This window comes from Dipodomys merriami, unplaced genomic scaffold (genome assembly GCF_024711535.1).
Source record: "Dipodomys merriami isolate MVZ:Mamm:240054 unplaced genomic scaffold, mDipMer1.0.p SCAF_22, whole genome shotgun sequence".
Taxonomy (NCBI): Eukaryota; Metazoa; Chordata; class Mammalia; order Rodentia; family Heteromyidae; genus Dipodomys; species Dipodomys merriami.
Window position 1 is genome coordinate 18,276,677 of NW_027203604.1, and position 18,153 is coordinate 18,294,829.

The 18,153-nt window shown below is 45.1% G+C and overlaps 1 protein-coding gene across 1 annotated transcript in view; it reads left to right on the forward strand.

Annotated features, from left to right (window-relative positions):
* Positions 1-18,153, forward strand: part of Lmtk2 (lemur tyrosine kinase 2) — an 81,906-nt gene that overhangs the window by 25,170 nt on the left and 38,583 nt on the right. Inside the window, exons 2-5 of the mRNA XM_070033535.1 lie at positions 2,766-2,890; positions 8,897-9,041; positions 12,715-12,788; positions 17,272-17,390. Coding sequence (XP_069889636.1) covers positions 2,766-2,890; positions 8,897-9,041; positions 12,715-12,788; positions 17,272-17,390 — 463 coding nt within the window. The remainder of the gene's footprint in view (positions 1-2,765; positions 2,891-8,896; positions 9,042-12,714; positions 12,789-17,271; positions 17,391-18,153) is intronic.

An 18,153-nucleotide genomic window follows, 5' to 3' on the forward strand; every position in this document is an offset into this window, starting at 1 on the left:
GCTGAAGAGCACAGGGACAGCACCTAAGCCCAGAGTTCAAGCCCCACGACCGACAAAAAAAAGAACAAACACAATAAAAAACAAAAGATGTTAAAATAAAGTGGAGAAACTGGGCATGTTAGTGCACACCTGTAAACCCAGCACTTGGGAAGGCTGAGGCAGAAGATCCTGATTTGGCTTAGATAATAAGACTCTGTCTTAAATAAATAAAAGTGATGGATGGATAGATCTTAAAGTACAGTGTGGAGGATGTAAAAGTGCTGTGTAATCCCCAGGAGTCATGTTTAATCTCATGTGAGCCTGAGGAGTGAGGCAGAGTTATTAAAGATCAATACCACTGGGAAGGCACTGCCAGCTCCCTGGAGGAAGAGAGGAAGGCATCTCTGTGTCCTCATTCATAAAAATTGGGCTCCCATGATGTTTACCATGTATGCAAGTGTGTCTGCTTAGGAAATTCTTGCTTTTTATTGATTTTTCTCCTGCTTGCTTTAGAGAAGACCACAATAAATGTGGGATCCCCTGTCCTAGACATGTTGATGTAGAACTTGCAGATCTCTTTAGCCATCCTTGGATAAGCCCTGTGCTGAAGCATTTAGCAACTAGCCTTGCTTTTACCAATACACTTTAGGTCTGTGAAAAGAGCTTAGGTCCTGTTTGTACACTATAGGCTTCTGTGACTCACTATATCCATTTGTATAGCTTCACTTTAGAAAAGTGGCATGTCATTATTAGCCTGTCACTTTCTATGTAGTCCACCATTTAGCTGCCTGTGGATTACATTTTTTAGGACATGTTCATTTCTTTTATGTGTGTTATGTATGTGCTGGTCCTAGAGCTTGAACTCTGAGCCTGGACACTCTCCCTGAGCTTTTTGTGCTCCACTACTTGAGCCACAGCTCCACTTTCATTCTTTTGGTGATTAATTATTAGAGATAGGAGATATGCATCTCATAGACTTTCCTGCCTGGGCTGGCTTCGAATCCTGATCCTCAGATCTCAGTCTCCTGAGTAGCTAGGATTACAGGCATGAGGCACTAGAACCCTGCTGAAAACATTTCTTAGTAAAACTCCAGCAGTGGGGATTTAGTAGTGTACCCTAACGAAGAACAGGATCAGAATTACCTTAGTGGAATGATGTCTTCTAGAGAATTAAATTCTTAATAAGCAATAAGGTGTGCTGGGTGCCAGTTCAAGACCCTGAATTCAAGCCCTAGTACTGGCACAAAAGAACAAAACAAAACAGTGAACCTTAAGGAGAAGCAGGATATCTGCATAGCCTCCAAGTATTTCCCCAGCCTCCGAGTATCAAGTTCATTCTGGTGGTGTTTTGGACATAGATCTATAAGCTCTTCAGCAGCACTCTGCCAGGAGGTTCCCCATACTTCCCTTTGCATGGCAGGGCCTAGGGTTGGTCTTCTCATAGCACAGTCTGTGAAGAGAACCTCAATAGGGACTTTATGGTGGCAAAACTGCCATCGCCATCATATGCATCCTGTAGTCAAAGTTCCCTTGCCTTTCACAGGATGCAGGGCAGGCCTCTGTGTGGTTCTAGGTTCTCCCAGATACGTTGTAATCTCACTGTAAGTTGGAGAAAACAAACTGCCACCCAGATTGAGGTGCACCAGACAAAAGTTGTCCAATGTTCTTCAGAAAGGCCAAATTTGGTTAGGAAACAAAAGGCTGGCTAACTGGAGACTGGAGGGCATGTGAGTGTTCTGGATTGAACCCTGGAAATGGGGAAGGACATCTTTGGAGAAAAGGGAAATCTGTACACAGTCAGAACCCCAGGACCGTGCCCATGTTACTGTCCTTGTTTTGAGAAATATGCCATGTAGATGTATACTGTGGACATTAATGGAAGCTGGGTGAAGGGTATGTCAGGACATTTTACTGTACTTCTCTTAAATCTAAGCTTGCTTCAAAATAAAAATGAAGCCCAGTGCTGGTGACTCACACCTGTAAACCAAGCTACTCAGGAGGCTAAGAACTGAGGACTGTAGATCAAAGCAGCAAGGGCAGGAAAGTCTCTGTGAGACTCTTATTTCCAGTTAACCACAGAAAAGTCAAGTGATCTAGCAGTTCCAGAAGAAGATTAAGGAAAAAAAATAGGTGCCAGATGCTGGTAGTTCACACCTATAATCCTAGGTACTCAAGAGGCTAAGATATGGCTATGGGAAAGGCCAACAAACTACTCAGAAAACAACAGAAGTAGAGCTGCGGCTCAAGTGTAGAGTGCTAGCCTTTGAGCAAAAGAAGCTCAGGGACAGTGCCCAGGGCCTGAGGTCAAGCCCCAAGACCAGCAAAAAAAAAAAAAAAAGTGGAGGAGCTGGGAAGGTGACTCAGCGGTAGAGTGCTTGCCTTGCATGCATGAGGCCCTGGGTTCAATTCCTCAGCACCACATAAGCAGAAAAAGCCGGAAGTGGCTCTGTGGCTCAAGTGGTTGAGCACTAGGCCTTGAGCTGAAGAGCTGAGGGACAGCGCCCAGACCCAGAGTTCAGGCCAATGACCGACAGGAAAAAAAAAAAAATAGAAGTGGAAGTGGAGCTGTAGTTCAAGTGATAAAATACTAGTCTTGAGCATAAAAGCTCAGGGACAGCACCTAGGCCCTGAGTTCAAGCCCCAGGCTCTCCTCCCCCACCACACACAAAAGTAGAGTAGTTAAGCATTATTTTATTTGCTCCTAGTCCCAGTGATGTGGAGAAATTCTAGTGGCTGTCATTAAAGCTGATTCTGCAATGACATGTTGTGATACTCTTTCTCTGCAGGGGAGGCACCTGCTGTGGAAGTGCCCTCATCATTGGTCATCCTGTCTGTGTGCAGCTTCGTGATCCTAATAGTGTTGATTGCAACCTGCATTTCCTGCTGCAAGGACCCCGAGATCGATTTTAAGGTGAGCCCAAAGGGCAGAAACATTGACAGTCATCTTGTGATGTGTATCAGTAGAATGACTGCATATCCCATGTGCTGGGAGGAGGGAAGTGCTGGCAGGTTGTTCTGTGGACCAGGTACAACATGTTTTCTGCCTATTAGTACTAAATGTCCTGGTTGTGCAGTTTGTGTCACAGCTTCCTCAGCCCTCCACTCTTGTCATTGTAGACCTCCACCAGTGATAACATGACAAATGGCCATGCATGGCCTTGTGCCCAGTGAGGCTTGATGTACAAAATGGGCTGTTTGGATTTGGCCTACTGGCTGCACTTGGCTGCCCCTGCCTGAGAGCTCTTTCAGTGTAGGCACTTACCTGTGCCTGCCAGTCTTAAGATTTTCCTAAGTGAGGGAGGAATAGAGCATGGTGAGTGTTTACTTGCTTTAGGGCCACTAAGAGCAAGCTGCTGTTTTGTTTTTTTGCTGATCCTGGGGCTTGAACTCAGGGCCTGGGCACTGTCCCTGAGCTTCTTTCACACAAGGCTAGCACTCTACCACTTGAGCCATATCACCACTTCTGGCTTTTTCTGTTTATGTGGTACTGAGGAATCGAACCCAGGGCTTTGTGCCTGCTAGGCAAGTACCACTAAGCCACATCCCTGGCCTGGTGTTTCTCCCCCCCCCCCCCCCGCCCCCACTTTTTAACCTATAGGCTAATGAATTTAAGACTGTTAGCTTGAGGCAAAGGGATGCCCTGTGTTTTTTACATGAAGAAGAGTGAGAACCTCAAGTTCACTTCAAAACCTTGAGTCCTTAGAGGGAGAAGAGTGCTGCCAGGAGTAGAACCCATCCTCAGGAAGGGAGAAGAGAAATGAGGCACTGTGGCAGCATGCTGGGGTCCTGGCAAGGCAGCTGCGAGCTTCTGCACTGGAGCTTGCTGTGTGCCTGCATGTGTTAGCACACTGCAAACACTGGTTAAAAAGGGAGTACGTGGGATGTGAGGAAGAAGGAGTGTGTGCATGTAGAAAAACTGGTCTTTAATGAGGATCCCATTGGCTGTACCTGAGGGCAGTTGGTTCCTCTTAGAAAGTTTTCCTGTCAGAACAATCACCAATACTTCCTTCTCTTGCTTGTTTTATGCATGTGCGTGTATGTGTACACATATGCGTGTGTGTGTGTGTGTGCATGTGCCAGAACTGGAGTTCAAACTCAAGGCCTTTAGCTCTTTCCTACTAGTTTTTTCAAATAAAGCTGATATTCTGCCACTTAAGCCACACCTCCACTTCAAGCTTTTTACTGAAGAGTCTCTCCAGTTTGTCTCATCTCAGCCTCCTGAATAGCTAGGATTACAGATGTGAGCCACCAGCCCCTGACTGTTTTTATTTTTTTATTTGATGGCACTGGGGTTTAAACGTGGCCTCACACTTGCCAGGCAAAAACGTGTGTGTGTGTCTGTATGTCTGTGTATCTGTGTGTCTGTGCTCGCGTGTGCGCACACATGTACTGGTCCTAAGAGCTTGAATTCAGGGCTGTGCACTGTCCTTGAGCTTTTCTTGTTGGTCAAGGCTAGTGTTCTACCACTTTAAGCCACAGCACAACTTCCTGGTTGTCTGGTAGTTAACTGGAGATAAGAATCTCATGGACTTTGCTGGCTGGATTGGCTTCAAATCCCAAACCTACAGATCTCAGCCTCCTGAGTAGCTAGAATTACAGGCAGGAGCCATCATCACCCAGCTTAGGGAGATGCTCTTAACACTGAGTCAATCTGCCAGCCCCTTTGGTGTTGGTTATTTTCAAGATAGGGTCTTACTTTATGTCCTAGACCATAATCCTCCCATTTGTGCTTCCCACATTGCTGGGATCACCGGTCCCTGCCCCTGTACCTAGCTATTGGTCAAGATGGAATCTTTTGGACTGTTTTTGTTTTAACTCAAACTAGTATCAGACCATGATCCTTTAGTCTCTACCTTCTGATTAGCTAGATTATAGGTATGAGTCACCATGCCTGACCAAAGACCTTCTTTTTTTTTTTGGTTGGTTGTGGGGCTTGGACTCTGGGCTTGGGCACTATCCCTCAGCTCTTCAGCTCAAGGCAAGCACTCTACTGCTTGAGCCACAGTGCTACTTCTGGTTTTCTAGTGGTTTTATTGGAGATAAGAGTCTCATGGACTTTCCTTGCCTGGCTGACTTTGAACCGTGATCCTCAGATATCAGCCTCCTGAGTAGCTAGGATTACAGGCGTGAGCCACCGGTGCCTGGCCAAAGACTTTCTTTTAACCGGGTTGGTAGACCTGATTTCTAGAGCTTCTGCCAGTATTGTGAGCATTATTCACCTGGAGGCTGATGGCAGCTCAGGGAGTTGTGCACTTCTCTGAGACAGACACAGACACAGAGGGTGGGAACAGGGTGGGATTCAGGAAAAGCCAGTCCAGATCACTGTGGGCACCAGAGGGAGGCAGCCCCATCCCTGTGGACCTCTGTGCTGTGACATTGCTATGGATACTTCTGTGAGAATTTGGTGACCAGCGTACCAGGGGCACAGGTGTGGGTAGGGAATCTGTGTCCTGGTGCTCCATGTTGCCCAAGAGATTGCATGGAAATCTGGCCATTTGGGGACAGAGATAAGTCTGGTCTGTGTTGATAGGGAAGCTTGGCCTCTTCTGTTTCATGACACCTCAGACTACATTAGATTGTTGTCATTTGTTTGAATGTTGGTGTGGAGTAAGGGAGTTGATTGTGACAAAGCTTCCAGGCCAGGAGGGCATGTTGTCCTGCCCAACCGTACCAGCCACGCAGGATCCCAGGGGTAGAGCCTTCTCCTTGCCCTGGCACATGTGACTCTACCTCAGACTTAGAGCTCTGCAGTTGTGGAGCTGAGTGTGGCCTCAGAGCAGCTTAGATCAGGAAGCTCCAGCCATGCCTGTCTAGGCATCTCAGTGGCCTCTTGTATAATAGTGACACTGAACAGCCTAGTTGAGCCTTGTCAGCTCATTGTTACTATGTTCCCTGTGATAGCATATAAGAAATAACAGATGAGATTAGATGCCTTAGCATCTCTGGAAGCATCTGCAGCTACTGGTACGCCATGCTACCACACATAGCCTCTTTCTGTTGAGATGGAGTCTCAGGGACTTTTCTGCCCCATCTGGCCTGGAGCCACCATCCTCCCAGTCTAAGCCTCCTACCTAGATTGGGATGACAGCCATGTGCCTCACTCCCCCCACCCCCAGCCACCTATTGGTTAAAAGGGGTCTCTCAAATGCTCCTGCCAGGGCTGATCTTGAACCAAGATCCTTCAGTTTTTAGCTTCCCAAGTAGCTAGGATTACAGGTGTCAGCCACTGGCACCCAGCTTGGACATAGTTCTTTGAACCAGAGAGCCTTTAGGAATACCTGAAAGGAAAATTGAACAATTTCTGCTGTCCAGAAGTCACATCCCAGATGGGAGTTACCATACTTCTTTTTCTTAATTACCCATGCAAATGGCAATAATGTCCTCCAGTACATTCACGAGCACATGTGACAGATGCATGTCTTCTCACATGCATGTAAAAACAACATGGTCAGAGAAATCTGCTGGTATAACTTGTAGTTCTTCCTGTATGGGGTGGGGACTGAGGGAGGGTGCTAGGAAAGCTGGAGGAAAGGAAGGATGTTGTCAAAGCATCAGATACTGTGCATTGATCAGTTCTCAGCTCTGGATAGGTACTTGTAATTATCTGAATGAAGGAATGACTTGATCATATTCTGTGTCTTTGTGACACAGGGTTACAGGAAAAAGGATAGGAAGGGTTGGGGAGCTCTCTTCCCAACAACAGTCATTTAAAAGATTCCCACAATGCCGGGCGCTGGTGGCTCACGCCTATAATCCTAGCTACTCAGGAGGCTGAGATCTGAGGATAGAGGTTCAAAGCCAGCCTGGGCAGGAGAGACCGTGAGACTCCTATCTCCAATAAACCACCAGAAAACCAGAAGTGGCGCTGTAGCTCAAGTGGTAGAGCGCTCGCCTTAAGCTGAAGAGCTGAGGGACAGCGCCCAGGCCCAGAGTTCAAGCCCCACAACTGACAAAAAAAAAAGATTCCCACAGCCTCATTGGCACATCTTCAGTTTTAAACTTACCTGTCAAAAGTAAGCGTTCTTGTATGCTAATTACACTTCGTGGTATGCCTCACAGCTTATACTGACCTCTGTGGTTCAGTTCTTGATGATTTTCTGCCCTACTTAATAGTTTTTCCATTGTTACTCTTTACACAGAAATAGGACTCATTTAAAAATAGCTTTTGAAGCAGGCTCTGGTGGCTCACACCTGCAATCCTAGCCACTCAGGAGGCTGAGATCTGAGGAGCACAGTTCAAAGCCAGCCCAGACAGGGAAGGCCATGAGACTCTTATCTCCAACAAACTACTCAGAAAAAGTCGGAAGTGACACTGTGGCTCAAGCGCTAATGCGTCAGCCTTGAGCAAAAGCAGCTCAGGGAGAGTACCCAAGAGCCTGAGTTCAAGCTTCAGGGGACACACACACACACACACACACACACACACACACACACACACACACACACACACACACACACACACACACACACACACACACACACACACACACACACACACACACACACACACACACACACACACACACACACACACACACACACACACACACACACACACACACACACACACACACACACACACACACAGAGTTCAAGCTCCAGGACACACACTGAGTTCAAGCTCCAGGACACACACAAACACACACACACACACACACGGCACCAGCCTTGTACACACACACACACCAAGGACTAGAGATATAGTCAGGTGGTAGAGCACCAGCCTTGTACACACACACACACACACACACACCAAGGACTAGAGATATAGTCAAGTGGTAGAGCACCAGCCTTGTACACACACACACCCAAGGACTAGAGATATAGTCAAGTGGTAGAGCACCAGCCTTGTAAACATACACACACACACCACCACCACCACCCCCAAGGACTAGAGATATAGTCAAGCAGTAGAGCACCAGCCTTGTAAGCACAAGACCTTGAGTTCAAACTCCAGTCTCTTAAAAGGGAGGGAGGGAAAGGAAAAGAATCTTTTCTGAGTTTAACTGTCTTTTTTTTTTTTTTGGGGGGGGGGTCCGGTCTTGGGGCCTGGACTCTGGGCCTGGGCGCTGTCCCTCAGCTCTTCAGCTCAAGGCTAGCGCTCTACCACTTGAGCCACAGCTCCACTTCCGGATTTTTTCTTTTTGCTTATGTGGTGCTGAGGAATTGAACCCAGGGCCTCAGGCATGCAAGGCAAGCGCTCTACCACTGAGCCACCTTCCCAGCCCCTTAACTGTCTTTTTATTATTAGGAAGACACTTTGCAATTAGAACTTCATTTAAAAATAAAATTAATTTTTCTTGCTTGATCTAATATGCAGAGGTTTGTGAAAGTAATTTTTTTTTTGGGGGGGGGGGTCAATTTTGGGTCTTGAACTCTGTCCCTGGGTGCTGTTCCTCAGCTCTTCAGCTCAAGGCTAGCACTCTACCACTTGAGCCACAGTGCCACTTCCAGTTTCTGGTAGTTAATTGGAGATAAGAGTATCATGGACTTTCTTGCTTGGGCTGGCTTTGAACTGCGATCCTCAGATCTCAGCTTCCTGAGTAGCTAGGATTACAGGCATGAGTCACCAGCACCTGGCTTTGTGAAAGTAATTTTTAAACTTAATTAAACTCAAACAGTATAAAGGTAGCCTTTTACGCCTGGAAGAACATTTCCATGTTCAATTCCTTGATTATTTTTTTTAAATTACATTTCATTTCAAGCCATCAGTTCTAAAAGTTACATAAAGCATTGTGTAATTTATTGTCAAATCTTACTTATTCAGATCTTTAGAATTAGCACAACTGCATATGATTTTTACTTGAAATAAAGGTGAATTTGGTGTGTGTATTACTATCAACCTGTTTCTGATGAGTAAATATTGCATCTTAAATGTTGGTAACTGATTTTTAATACTTGCTACCTTTGATTTTAGGAATTTGAAGATAATTTTGATGATGAGATCGATTTTACACCACCAGCAGAAGACACGCCCTCTGTGCAGTCACCTGCCGAGGTCTTCACTTTGTCAGTACCAACAATTTCCCTCCCTGCCCCATCACAGTTCCAGCCTTCTGTGGGTAAGAGTGTCGTCCTGCATTGTTGTTGTTTTTATTTTTGGCAGTACTGGAAGGAAACCAGGACATGACCACTTAAAAAAGATACACACAGGAAAGGAAATCAGAATGGTAAATTAAAACATAACAGTCACAAGAAAGAAATTTCTGGTGAACAAGAGTTTCCGATTTTAATGTAGCCAATATAAGTCTTTTTTTTTTTCCTTTTTTTTTTTTTTTTTTTGAGGCTGGCCTTGAACTCAAGATCTTTCTTCCTCTGTTGCTGACAAATATTACATTTGTGTGACACCCATGCCTAGCTCTTAGCAGTCTTAAATGTCAAAATTGAATAGTCTGTTTTAAAAATTGAGTTGCGTTTTCTGCTTTTCTGGGTGGGTTTTTTTTGGTGAAAGTGGTGTTTGAGCCAAGTGCCTTGTGTATGTAGGCATACATTGAGCTTCTCCCCTGGCCCTATGTTTCCCTGTTGTTTTAGTTATTCATGCTTTTGTTGTAATATTAGTCCATACCCTATGTTGAGTTTTTTGAGTATGATATCAATTGTTTGACCTTCCTTACTCATTTCTTCGTGTGTGTGTGTTGTGTGTGTGTGTGTGTGTGTGTGTGTGTGTGTGTGTGTGTTCTCAGCTGTCTGTTGTTTTCGTCAGTCTATCCTTTGTCCCAGTACCATTGTATTTATGTATTTACTTACTGGTACTAGGGTTTGAACTCAGGTCCTTGTGCTTGCTAGGCAGGCTCTCTTTGCAGAAACTTAATAGTATACTTCTAATGCAGGTCAGTTTATCCCCCCCCTCCCTACCTTTGGTTGTTTATACTTTTTGCTGTTGCAAATCCAAGGTCAAGAGTTTCATAGATATAGCTTAAATTTTATTCTTTGATCCGTTTTGAGTAAATTTTTTTATATGGTAAAGGGTAAGGACTTAGGTAAGGACTTAACTTAATTCTTTTACAGATGGGTTTTTAGTACCCCAAAGCAGTGTTTGAAGACACTGGTCTTCCTTCCACTGGTTTGCTTGACACTCTTTCTCAGAGGATAGCGGAGGCATGGAGGTGCTTTGTAATTGCTAGGCAAGTACTCTCCTGTTTGAGTCACTTCTCTAGCCCTTTTGGCTTTCATAATTTTTTAAAATATGGCCTCACTTTTTATCTGGCTAGCTGGGAGTACAATCCTATTCATGCTTCCCATGTAGTTTGGATGACAAACGTGCCACCATGCCCATTGTTTTCTGTTGAGCTGAGGTTTTGTGAACTTTTTTTGCTTAGGCCAGCCTGGAACCACAATCCTCCTGATCTCAATCTCACATGTAGCTGGAATAATAGTGTGTGCATTGCACCTAACTTATTGATTGGTGGGATAGGGGTCCCATGAACTTTTTGTCCTGGCTGGCTTCAAACTTTGATCTTCCTGATCTCTATCTTGCAAATAGCTAAGATTGTAGGCGTGAGCCACTGGTTTTTTGTTTTGTTTTTGCCTTGGTTTGAACTCTGGGCCTGGATGCTGTTGCTGGGTTCCTTTTTGCTCAGACCTAGCACTTTACCACTTGAGCCACTGCTTCTACATCTGGCTTTTTTATCTCTAATAGGAGGTAAGTGTCTCATGGACTTTGCTTTCCGGATGGGCTTTGAACTGTAATCTTCAGATCTCAGCCTCTTGTGTTTCAGGTGTGAGCCACTGGCACCCAGCTTTTTATCCTTTTCTTTTTCTTTTTTTGAAAATCATTTGACCATTTATTTATTTATTTATTTATTTATTTATTTATTTATTTATTTATTTATTTATTTATTTATTTTGTTGGTCATGGGGCTTGAACTCGGATTGGGCACTATATCCCTCAGCTCTTCAGTTCAAGGCAAGGGCTCTACCACTTGAGCCATAGTGCCACTTCCGGTTTTCTGGTGGTTTATTGGAAATAAGAGTCTCATGGACTTTTCTGCCCGGGCTGGCTTTGAAACCTGATCCTCAGATCTCAGCCTCCTGAGTCACTAGAATTACAGGCGTGAGCCACCGCATCCAGCTTGTTTGTATTTATTTTTGAAGGACTTTCCACTGATCAATATGGCTGCCTGTCCTCATGCCAGAATCTCAGTGTTTTTGGCTACTGTAGCTTTAGTTTTGAAAGTAAGTTTTGAAGTAGAGTAGGGTAAGTCCTCCCATCTTGGTTTTTGTTTGTTTGTTTGATTCCTTTGGTTATCTGGGATCCCTTGCAATCTGTGTGAGTTTTAGGAGTAGCTTTCTACTTCCTGCAGAATAGACCCTTGAAATGTTACAGGAACTAGTATTACCATCTTGTATGCCTTTTTGTTGTTGGTGGTGGTGGTCATGGAGCTTGAACTCTGGGCCTGGGCGTTGGCTCTCAGCTCTTCAACTCTCTTTCTTGCTCAGAGCTAGCACTTTATCACTTGAGCCACAGTGCCACTTCTGGTTTTCTGGTGGTTTATTGGAGATATAAGTCTCATGGACTTTCCTGCCTGGGCTGGCTTTGAACCAGGATTCTCATATCTCAGCCTCCTGAGTAGTTAGGATTTAGGCATGAGCCACTGGTGCCTGGCTTTGTGTGCCATTTTGACTCCTTCTCAGTTTTAGATGTTTTCTTAGTGCCTAAGGTAAAGATCGAAAGTGCCAACAACAACAAAAAAAAAGCGAAAGTGCCATCCTACGTTTGCAACAGTGACGTTTAGACTGATAGAGCTTAGATGGCATTAAAAACAACTCTGTTGTAACTTACCACCTCATGAGTAGCTATAGTTACAGGCATGAGCCACTGGTAGGTATTCAGCTTCTCCTTCATTTTTAAAGGATGGTTTTGCCAGATGCACAATTCTTAGCCCACAGACCTTCTCTTTGGCACCTTATTATGTGAGTCTATTGCCTTCTGTCTCCACGATCTCTGAGGAGTAGTCTTATTTAGGATCCCATGTTCCTGATGTGTCACTTCTGTCTACCTGCTGACAAGATTCTCTGGTTGTGTGTATTTGGTTATAATGTATCTTTGAGGATCTCTGTGAGTTTAACCTTGCTTGGAGTTTACTGATCACTTTGGATGTGTAATTCATGTCATCTAGTACATCTAGTAGTAGAGCTGGGCCTTTTTCTAACCAAATGTCATTCTTCCCCCCCCCCCCCCCGCCTCCCCCCCATGCTGGTACTTAGGGCCTGGGCACTGTCCCTTAGCTTTTTTATTCAAGGCTGGTGCTCTATCACTTGAGCCACAACTCCACTTCTGGCTTTTGCTATTTAATGGAAGATAAAAGTCTCATGGACCTTCTTCCCTGGTCTGGCTTCAAGCCAAGCTTCTCAGATCTCAGCCTCCTGAGTAGCTAGGATTACAGGCATGAGCTACCATCACCTGACTTAGCCATTGAGTGTTCACCTATTTTTTTCCTCACTCTTCATCTGGAACTGCCATTGTATCTGTATAGGTCCACTTGCTGGGATCCTCATACAAGAACTACTAGACCAGAAAAAACAAGCTTGGGACTATTCAGCCATTGTTATTATTACTACTATTATTCATTCTAGAGAGTGCCTCATGTGTTTGTTTCTGCCTCTAGCTAAAACAGCATTAATTTCAGCATTTGTAATTCAGAGACTATATATTTAGTACTTGTTTTATTTTATTTTAGTTAAGCCTTATCCTTATTAATTATTTCTCTTTTTTTTCTTTTTTTTTTTTTACAGAAGGTTTAAAGTCACAAGTTGCCCGCCACAGCCTAAATTACATTCAGGAAATTGGAAGTGGCTGGTTTGGAAAGGTAAAAAGTTCTTCACTTCGATTTTTTCCTTATGATTGTATAGCTCAGAACTTTAAGGGAGACCATGTCACGTGACAGTTCATCTTCTCTACACACGGTAATAAGTTTTGTTCCACACTACCTTGCCACTGTGCAGGACTGTGAGCATCACCACTTCACAAAGCTGTCTTGGTCCCTTCACACTACTGTAGGAAATACCATGAACTGAGTAGCCTGTGAAACTACAGTTCTAGAGCCTGAGACATCCAAGATGAAGGTACACTTGGCTGATTTGATGTCTTGTGATGTCAACAGTGTTTTGAGGGGACATCAGTATTCACATCTGAGCAAAAATATTTGATTTCCCTCCTCAGCATTGGGGGTTGAACTCGGGCCTACTATATGGTTAGCCAACTGTTCTGGCACTCAACTCAGAGCCTTTTTTTTTGCCTTATTTTGGTTTGGTAGTACTTGGAGTTCGAATTCAGTGTCTTGTGCTTGCTTGTTGAGCCATGCCTCCAGCCCTGTTTTTCAGTGTGTTGGTTTTGTTTTTGTTTTTTTTTTTGGCTGGTCCTGGCCTTGAACTCTAGACCTGGGTGCTGTCCCTAAGCTCTTTTGCTCAAGGGTAGCTTGAACTACAGTATCACCTCCAGCTTTTTTCTGATTCATTGGAGATAAGAGTCTCACCCACTTTTTTGCCTAGGCTGTCTTTGAATAGCAATCCTCAGATCTCAGCCTCCTGAGTAAGATTACAGGTGTGAGCCACTGGTTCCTGGCACTGGTTACTTTTAAGATAGTGTTTCACTTCCCACCTGACACGCACCTGATTCCTAATCTGCTGGAATCACCATGTGCCACCACATTCAGAGTCCCTTTAATGGAGATGCAGTCTCACAGGTTTTTCTGCCCAGTTAGGCCTGGCATCCCTGATTTCAGTCTCCCATGTAGTTTGGGATGATAGGCATGCACCACTATGCCCAGCTATAAGTGAGAAAGGAATTTCTTGAGTGGGCTGGCCTTGAACTGCAATCTTCCTTTCTCAGACTTTCCAGTAGCTAAGATTCCATACAAGCACACCATACACCACACTTCAGAAACTTCTGAGGACAGAAGGAAGAGAAGTGGGCTAGAAATCTTTAAAAAAAAAAAAAAGCCTTTTGTCCTGAAGTTCTGTTATTTTCTTGTTCTCTGTTTTCTCCCTGTTCTTACTCCTTTTAGTGCCTCAACCACTTTAGAACTGTAGGTACTGATGTTGGGTGCATATACAGTCTGGCTGGGTGCAGTAAGGGGTTTGCTGTGGTGGCTGAGAGATGGGTGACATCACCTGCTTACCTGGAGTGCCAGTGCCTGAGCTGTGGAGAGCCAGACAGGCTGGATGCTGAAGTGTAGATCTGGAGGTGGTGAGGTTGCTAGGAGAGAGGGAAGGAGGGCAGGAGGGGAAGGTATGAATCAGATTGGGAACAGATGTGGAATCTAGGGGAAGGGGGCAGCCGGTGTGCCTGTTTTGGGGCTAACTGGAACAATGGAAGAAGACTGGAATTCCTGGGCTAAGTGAGAATAAGGTGACTGCTGCATGTCTATGTGGTAGGATCAGCCAGGTGGCTAGAAATGCAAAGCCAGAGTCAACAGGTAGGTTCCAGGGTGCACATGGGAACCTGGGAGAAGCTAGTATGTGTAGATGCGTTAAAGCAGTAAGTGGGGCTGGATTGTGGCTTAGTGGTAGAGTGCTTGCCTAGTTTGCATGAAGCCTTGGATTCGATTCCTCAAAACCACATAACAGTAAAGGCCAGACATGGTACTACGGCTCAAATGGCAGAATGCTAGCTTTGAGCAAAAGAAGTACAGGGTCAGTGCTTGGGCCCCAAGTTTAAGCCCCAAGACAGGCAATAAATGAAAGAGAAAGCAAACAAGCAGTACATGTAGGGGAAATTGTGAGGAATTTCATAATAAAGAAGAGAGAGGCAAAGCTGGACACCCGTGGCTGACACCTAGGATTGTTAGCTACTCAAGAGTCTGAGATCTGGGAATTGCAGTTTGAAGCCAGCTGGGGAGGAAGGGTCCCTGTGAGTCTTATCTCTAGTTAACCACTCAAAAACCAGAAGTGGCACCATGGCTCAAAGTGGTAGAGCACTAGCTTTGAGCAAAATAACTCAGGGACAGCACTCAGGCCCTGAGTTCAAGCCCCACAACTGAGAAAAATAAAACATACAAATAAAAGAAAATTGGTGGAAGGTGCCTGTGGCTCTGCCGCTGAGAAGCTGGCACTAGGGGAGCAGGGGAAACTGACGTTAACTGTGAGGCGGGAACCGGTGGAGAAGGACTACAAGAGGATCAGTTTAAACAGTGCTGGCTTACAGAAGGGAGGATGGAGGAGTGGGAGAACTAGGCGTCAGCAGTATGAGTTCATTGTTGTCCTGGAGGGGAGGTGTTTGGGGCAGCAGTGCACAGGAATGGGTTTGAGAAGAGGCATTTCCTCTAGACACCTCTCAGTTTCATCTGCAAAAGGAGCAGAGGATTGGAGTAGTAGCTATGTTGGGGGTATCCAGAGGGTAGTTCAGGAGAGCCTTTGGGTATGCCCCTTACTGCAGGGTGAGAAGCAGTTTCCTGTTGGTATGGAGGACAGGCTTAGATGGGGTAGAGGAGAGAAGGGCCTTGAAAGAGCTGAATCTTTGTGGCACAGAGGTGGTCTCTCGAGAAACGGGCAGAAGCTGGGCAGAGGCAGGTATATGTGTGTTTGCGTGCATGTGCTTGAGCACAGGCACATTGCTGTGGGTGTGGTAAATGAGGAAGTCCTGCCTGGTGCTCTCAGTGGACAGGAGACCAGCTCCTCCCTTGACAGGAGCAGTGGAAAGATCTATTGAAAGTTTACACAGGAGAAAGCCTGAAAGTGCCCAGGAAGGTGGATCAGCTAGGGAGTTGGAGGGCTGAGAGCAGTCACTGTGACAAATGGTCTTCCTTCCTCCTGGTGTGTCATTGGCTGGCCCTAGGGTTTGGCTTAGGTAATAGGGCAGAGGACAGACCAGGACTGTGAGGGCCAGGAATAAGGAAGCCCAGTAGGAAAGGGGTACCAGTAATGGCTTTGGAAGGCAGATGGAGTCTAGTAGAGTCTTCGTTGAGGTGGATGAAGATGGACTCTGGGTAGTGCTAGAGGGGAAGCAAGACTTGGGGCTTGGAGTGGAAGGAAATGATTAGCTCATCCACACCCGTCAAAGTGATTGCTGAGGCTGCAGGAAAGTTGGTCAGACAACAGCCAAAACTACTTGAGAGGTTAAGATATGATGTGAATGGTCCTTACAGGTGTCCAGCACCAACCATACTGATGGTGGAGATGGAGGCAGGAGGTCCAGGTGGACCACCCTCTTTTAGTCCTCCTTACTTTGGAAGTTGACATCTTAGGTTTTGTTGTCATGCTGGTTAATTGCAACACTGAACATGACTTCCTTAGTTATCAGGATTTCCCTTCAGCTTTCTGTCCTTACATGCCTGATACACACTGAGTTCTGGAGCATTGAAATGGAACTACTTTTCTATGAATGCTAAAGTATTCTAAAAGGAAGTTGATCATTCTCTTATTGAAGTAAAAACCTAGTTAAATGACAGAGCTCACTGTCATCTGGTATCCTTTTCATTTCAATGCATGTTTTTCCTATGTTTTTGACTCAAGCTTTGGTAGAAATTACAGACCTGATACTGTTGAAACATTGTTTTTGTTTCCCTTGGCAATTAGTCAGCTTATTTTCTCAGGCATGCCACAGATGAACAACTTAGCTAACTCATTGACAATCATTTTGAGTTACCTTCCAGTTGAACTTACTAAATTGCTTTTCTGTAGTGTCATGTTTTTTTCTATGAGATTGCAATTAATCTTAAAATAGAAAAGATAGAGTACTTTAAAATGTATGAATGTTGTGAATATCTAGCTAACAGTTTAAAATGGCTATTTCGTTGAAAAGTATTTGAATCTCCCCTTCCCCACCTTCCTTCCTGTGTTCTTCCATATCCTCTTTCTGCTTCCCAGGCTGTACAGTCCAGGCTGGCCTGGAATTTTCAATTCTGTCGCCAAGTCCTGAATGCTGGGATTTACAAGCATGTAAAGCTGCCCACTGTAGGTTTCTGCGTGCGTGCGTGCGTGCGTGCGTGCGTGTGTGTGTGTGTGTGTGTGTGTGTGTGTGGTGTTTAGACACTATCCCTGAGCTTTTCAGCTCAAGGCGAGTGCTCTACCACTTGAGCCACAGCACCACTTCTGGTTTTCTGATGGTTAATTGGAGATAAGAGTCTTATGAACCTTCCAGCCTGGACTGGCTTTGAACTGCGATCCTCAGATCTCAGCCCCCTGAGTAGCTAGGATTTACAGGTGTGAGCCACCAGCACTTGGCAGACTGGAGGTTTCTAAGCGTTCTGTGAGTTAGTGTATAAAGTAACAAAAGGCCATCTTGTTGCTTCACTTGTTTTCCTGTGTTCTGTTTCCTCACCATGTTGATAAAAAGCCATGCTCTGTTTCTAGGTCCTTCTCGGAGAGGTATACACTGGTACCAGTGTAGCAAGAGTCATCGTGAAGGAGTTGAAGGCCAGTGCAAGCCCAAAGGAACAAGATACTTTCTTGAAAAATGGAGAACCTTACTAGTAAGTAAGCCTTTTTGTATGTTTTACAAATAGCCTGTGGTCTTTTGAAAATCAAGTATTTAAAACTACTCAGTGATTTCTGCCCGTATTATCCATGACTAAATAAATCCAGAGTCTTACCAGACCCCAATACCACATTTCAGTTGAAAATCATTTCTCATTCTGAGATCTGGGTGACCTGACTTGAAAAGATAGCAGACAGCAGCACTGAGATGAGTGGAGTGAGAATTCCCGGGCAAGAGTTTCAGCAGCCACCACAAATCCCTCCCAGCATGCACTGCACACTGGAAATGGCAGGAAAATGTGAAGTCTCACAGAGCCAAGCAGGATACAGAGAAGACGTATTTGGACATTTCAGAGCTGGAAATCAATAACTGAAAGTGAAAATTCAGTGGGCCAGAATTTAGAGGCAGAAAAATTGGTGAAGTTGAAAACAACAGGAAGGGGCTGGGAAGATTACTCAGTGGTAGAGTGCTTGCCTTGCATGCCTGAGGCCCTGGGTTCGATTCCTCAGCACCACATAAACAAAAAGAAAAAAACCGGAAGTGGTGCTGTGGCTCAAATGGTAGAGCGCTAGCCTTGAGCTGAAGAGCTGAGGGACAGCGCCCAGGCCCAGAGTTCAGGCCCCACGACCGGACCCCCCCCCCCCAAAAAAAAAAAAAGAAAACAACAGGAAGAAAGTAGACTTCAGAAAGAAAAGTACGATAAGCCAGAGGGACATTGGGAAGTAGCTCACTTGTCATAAACATGCCAGAATGAAAGG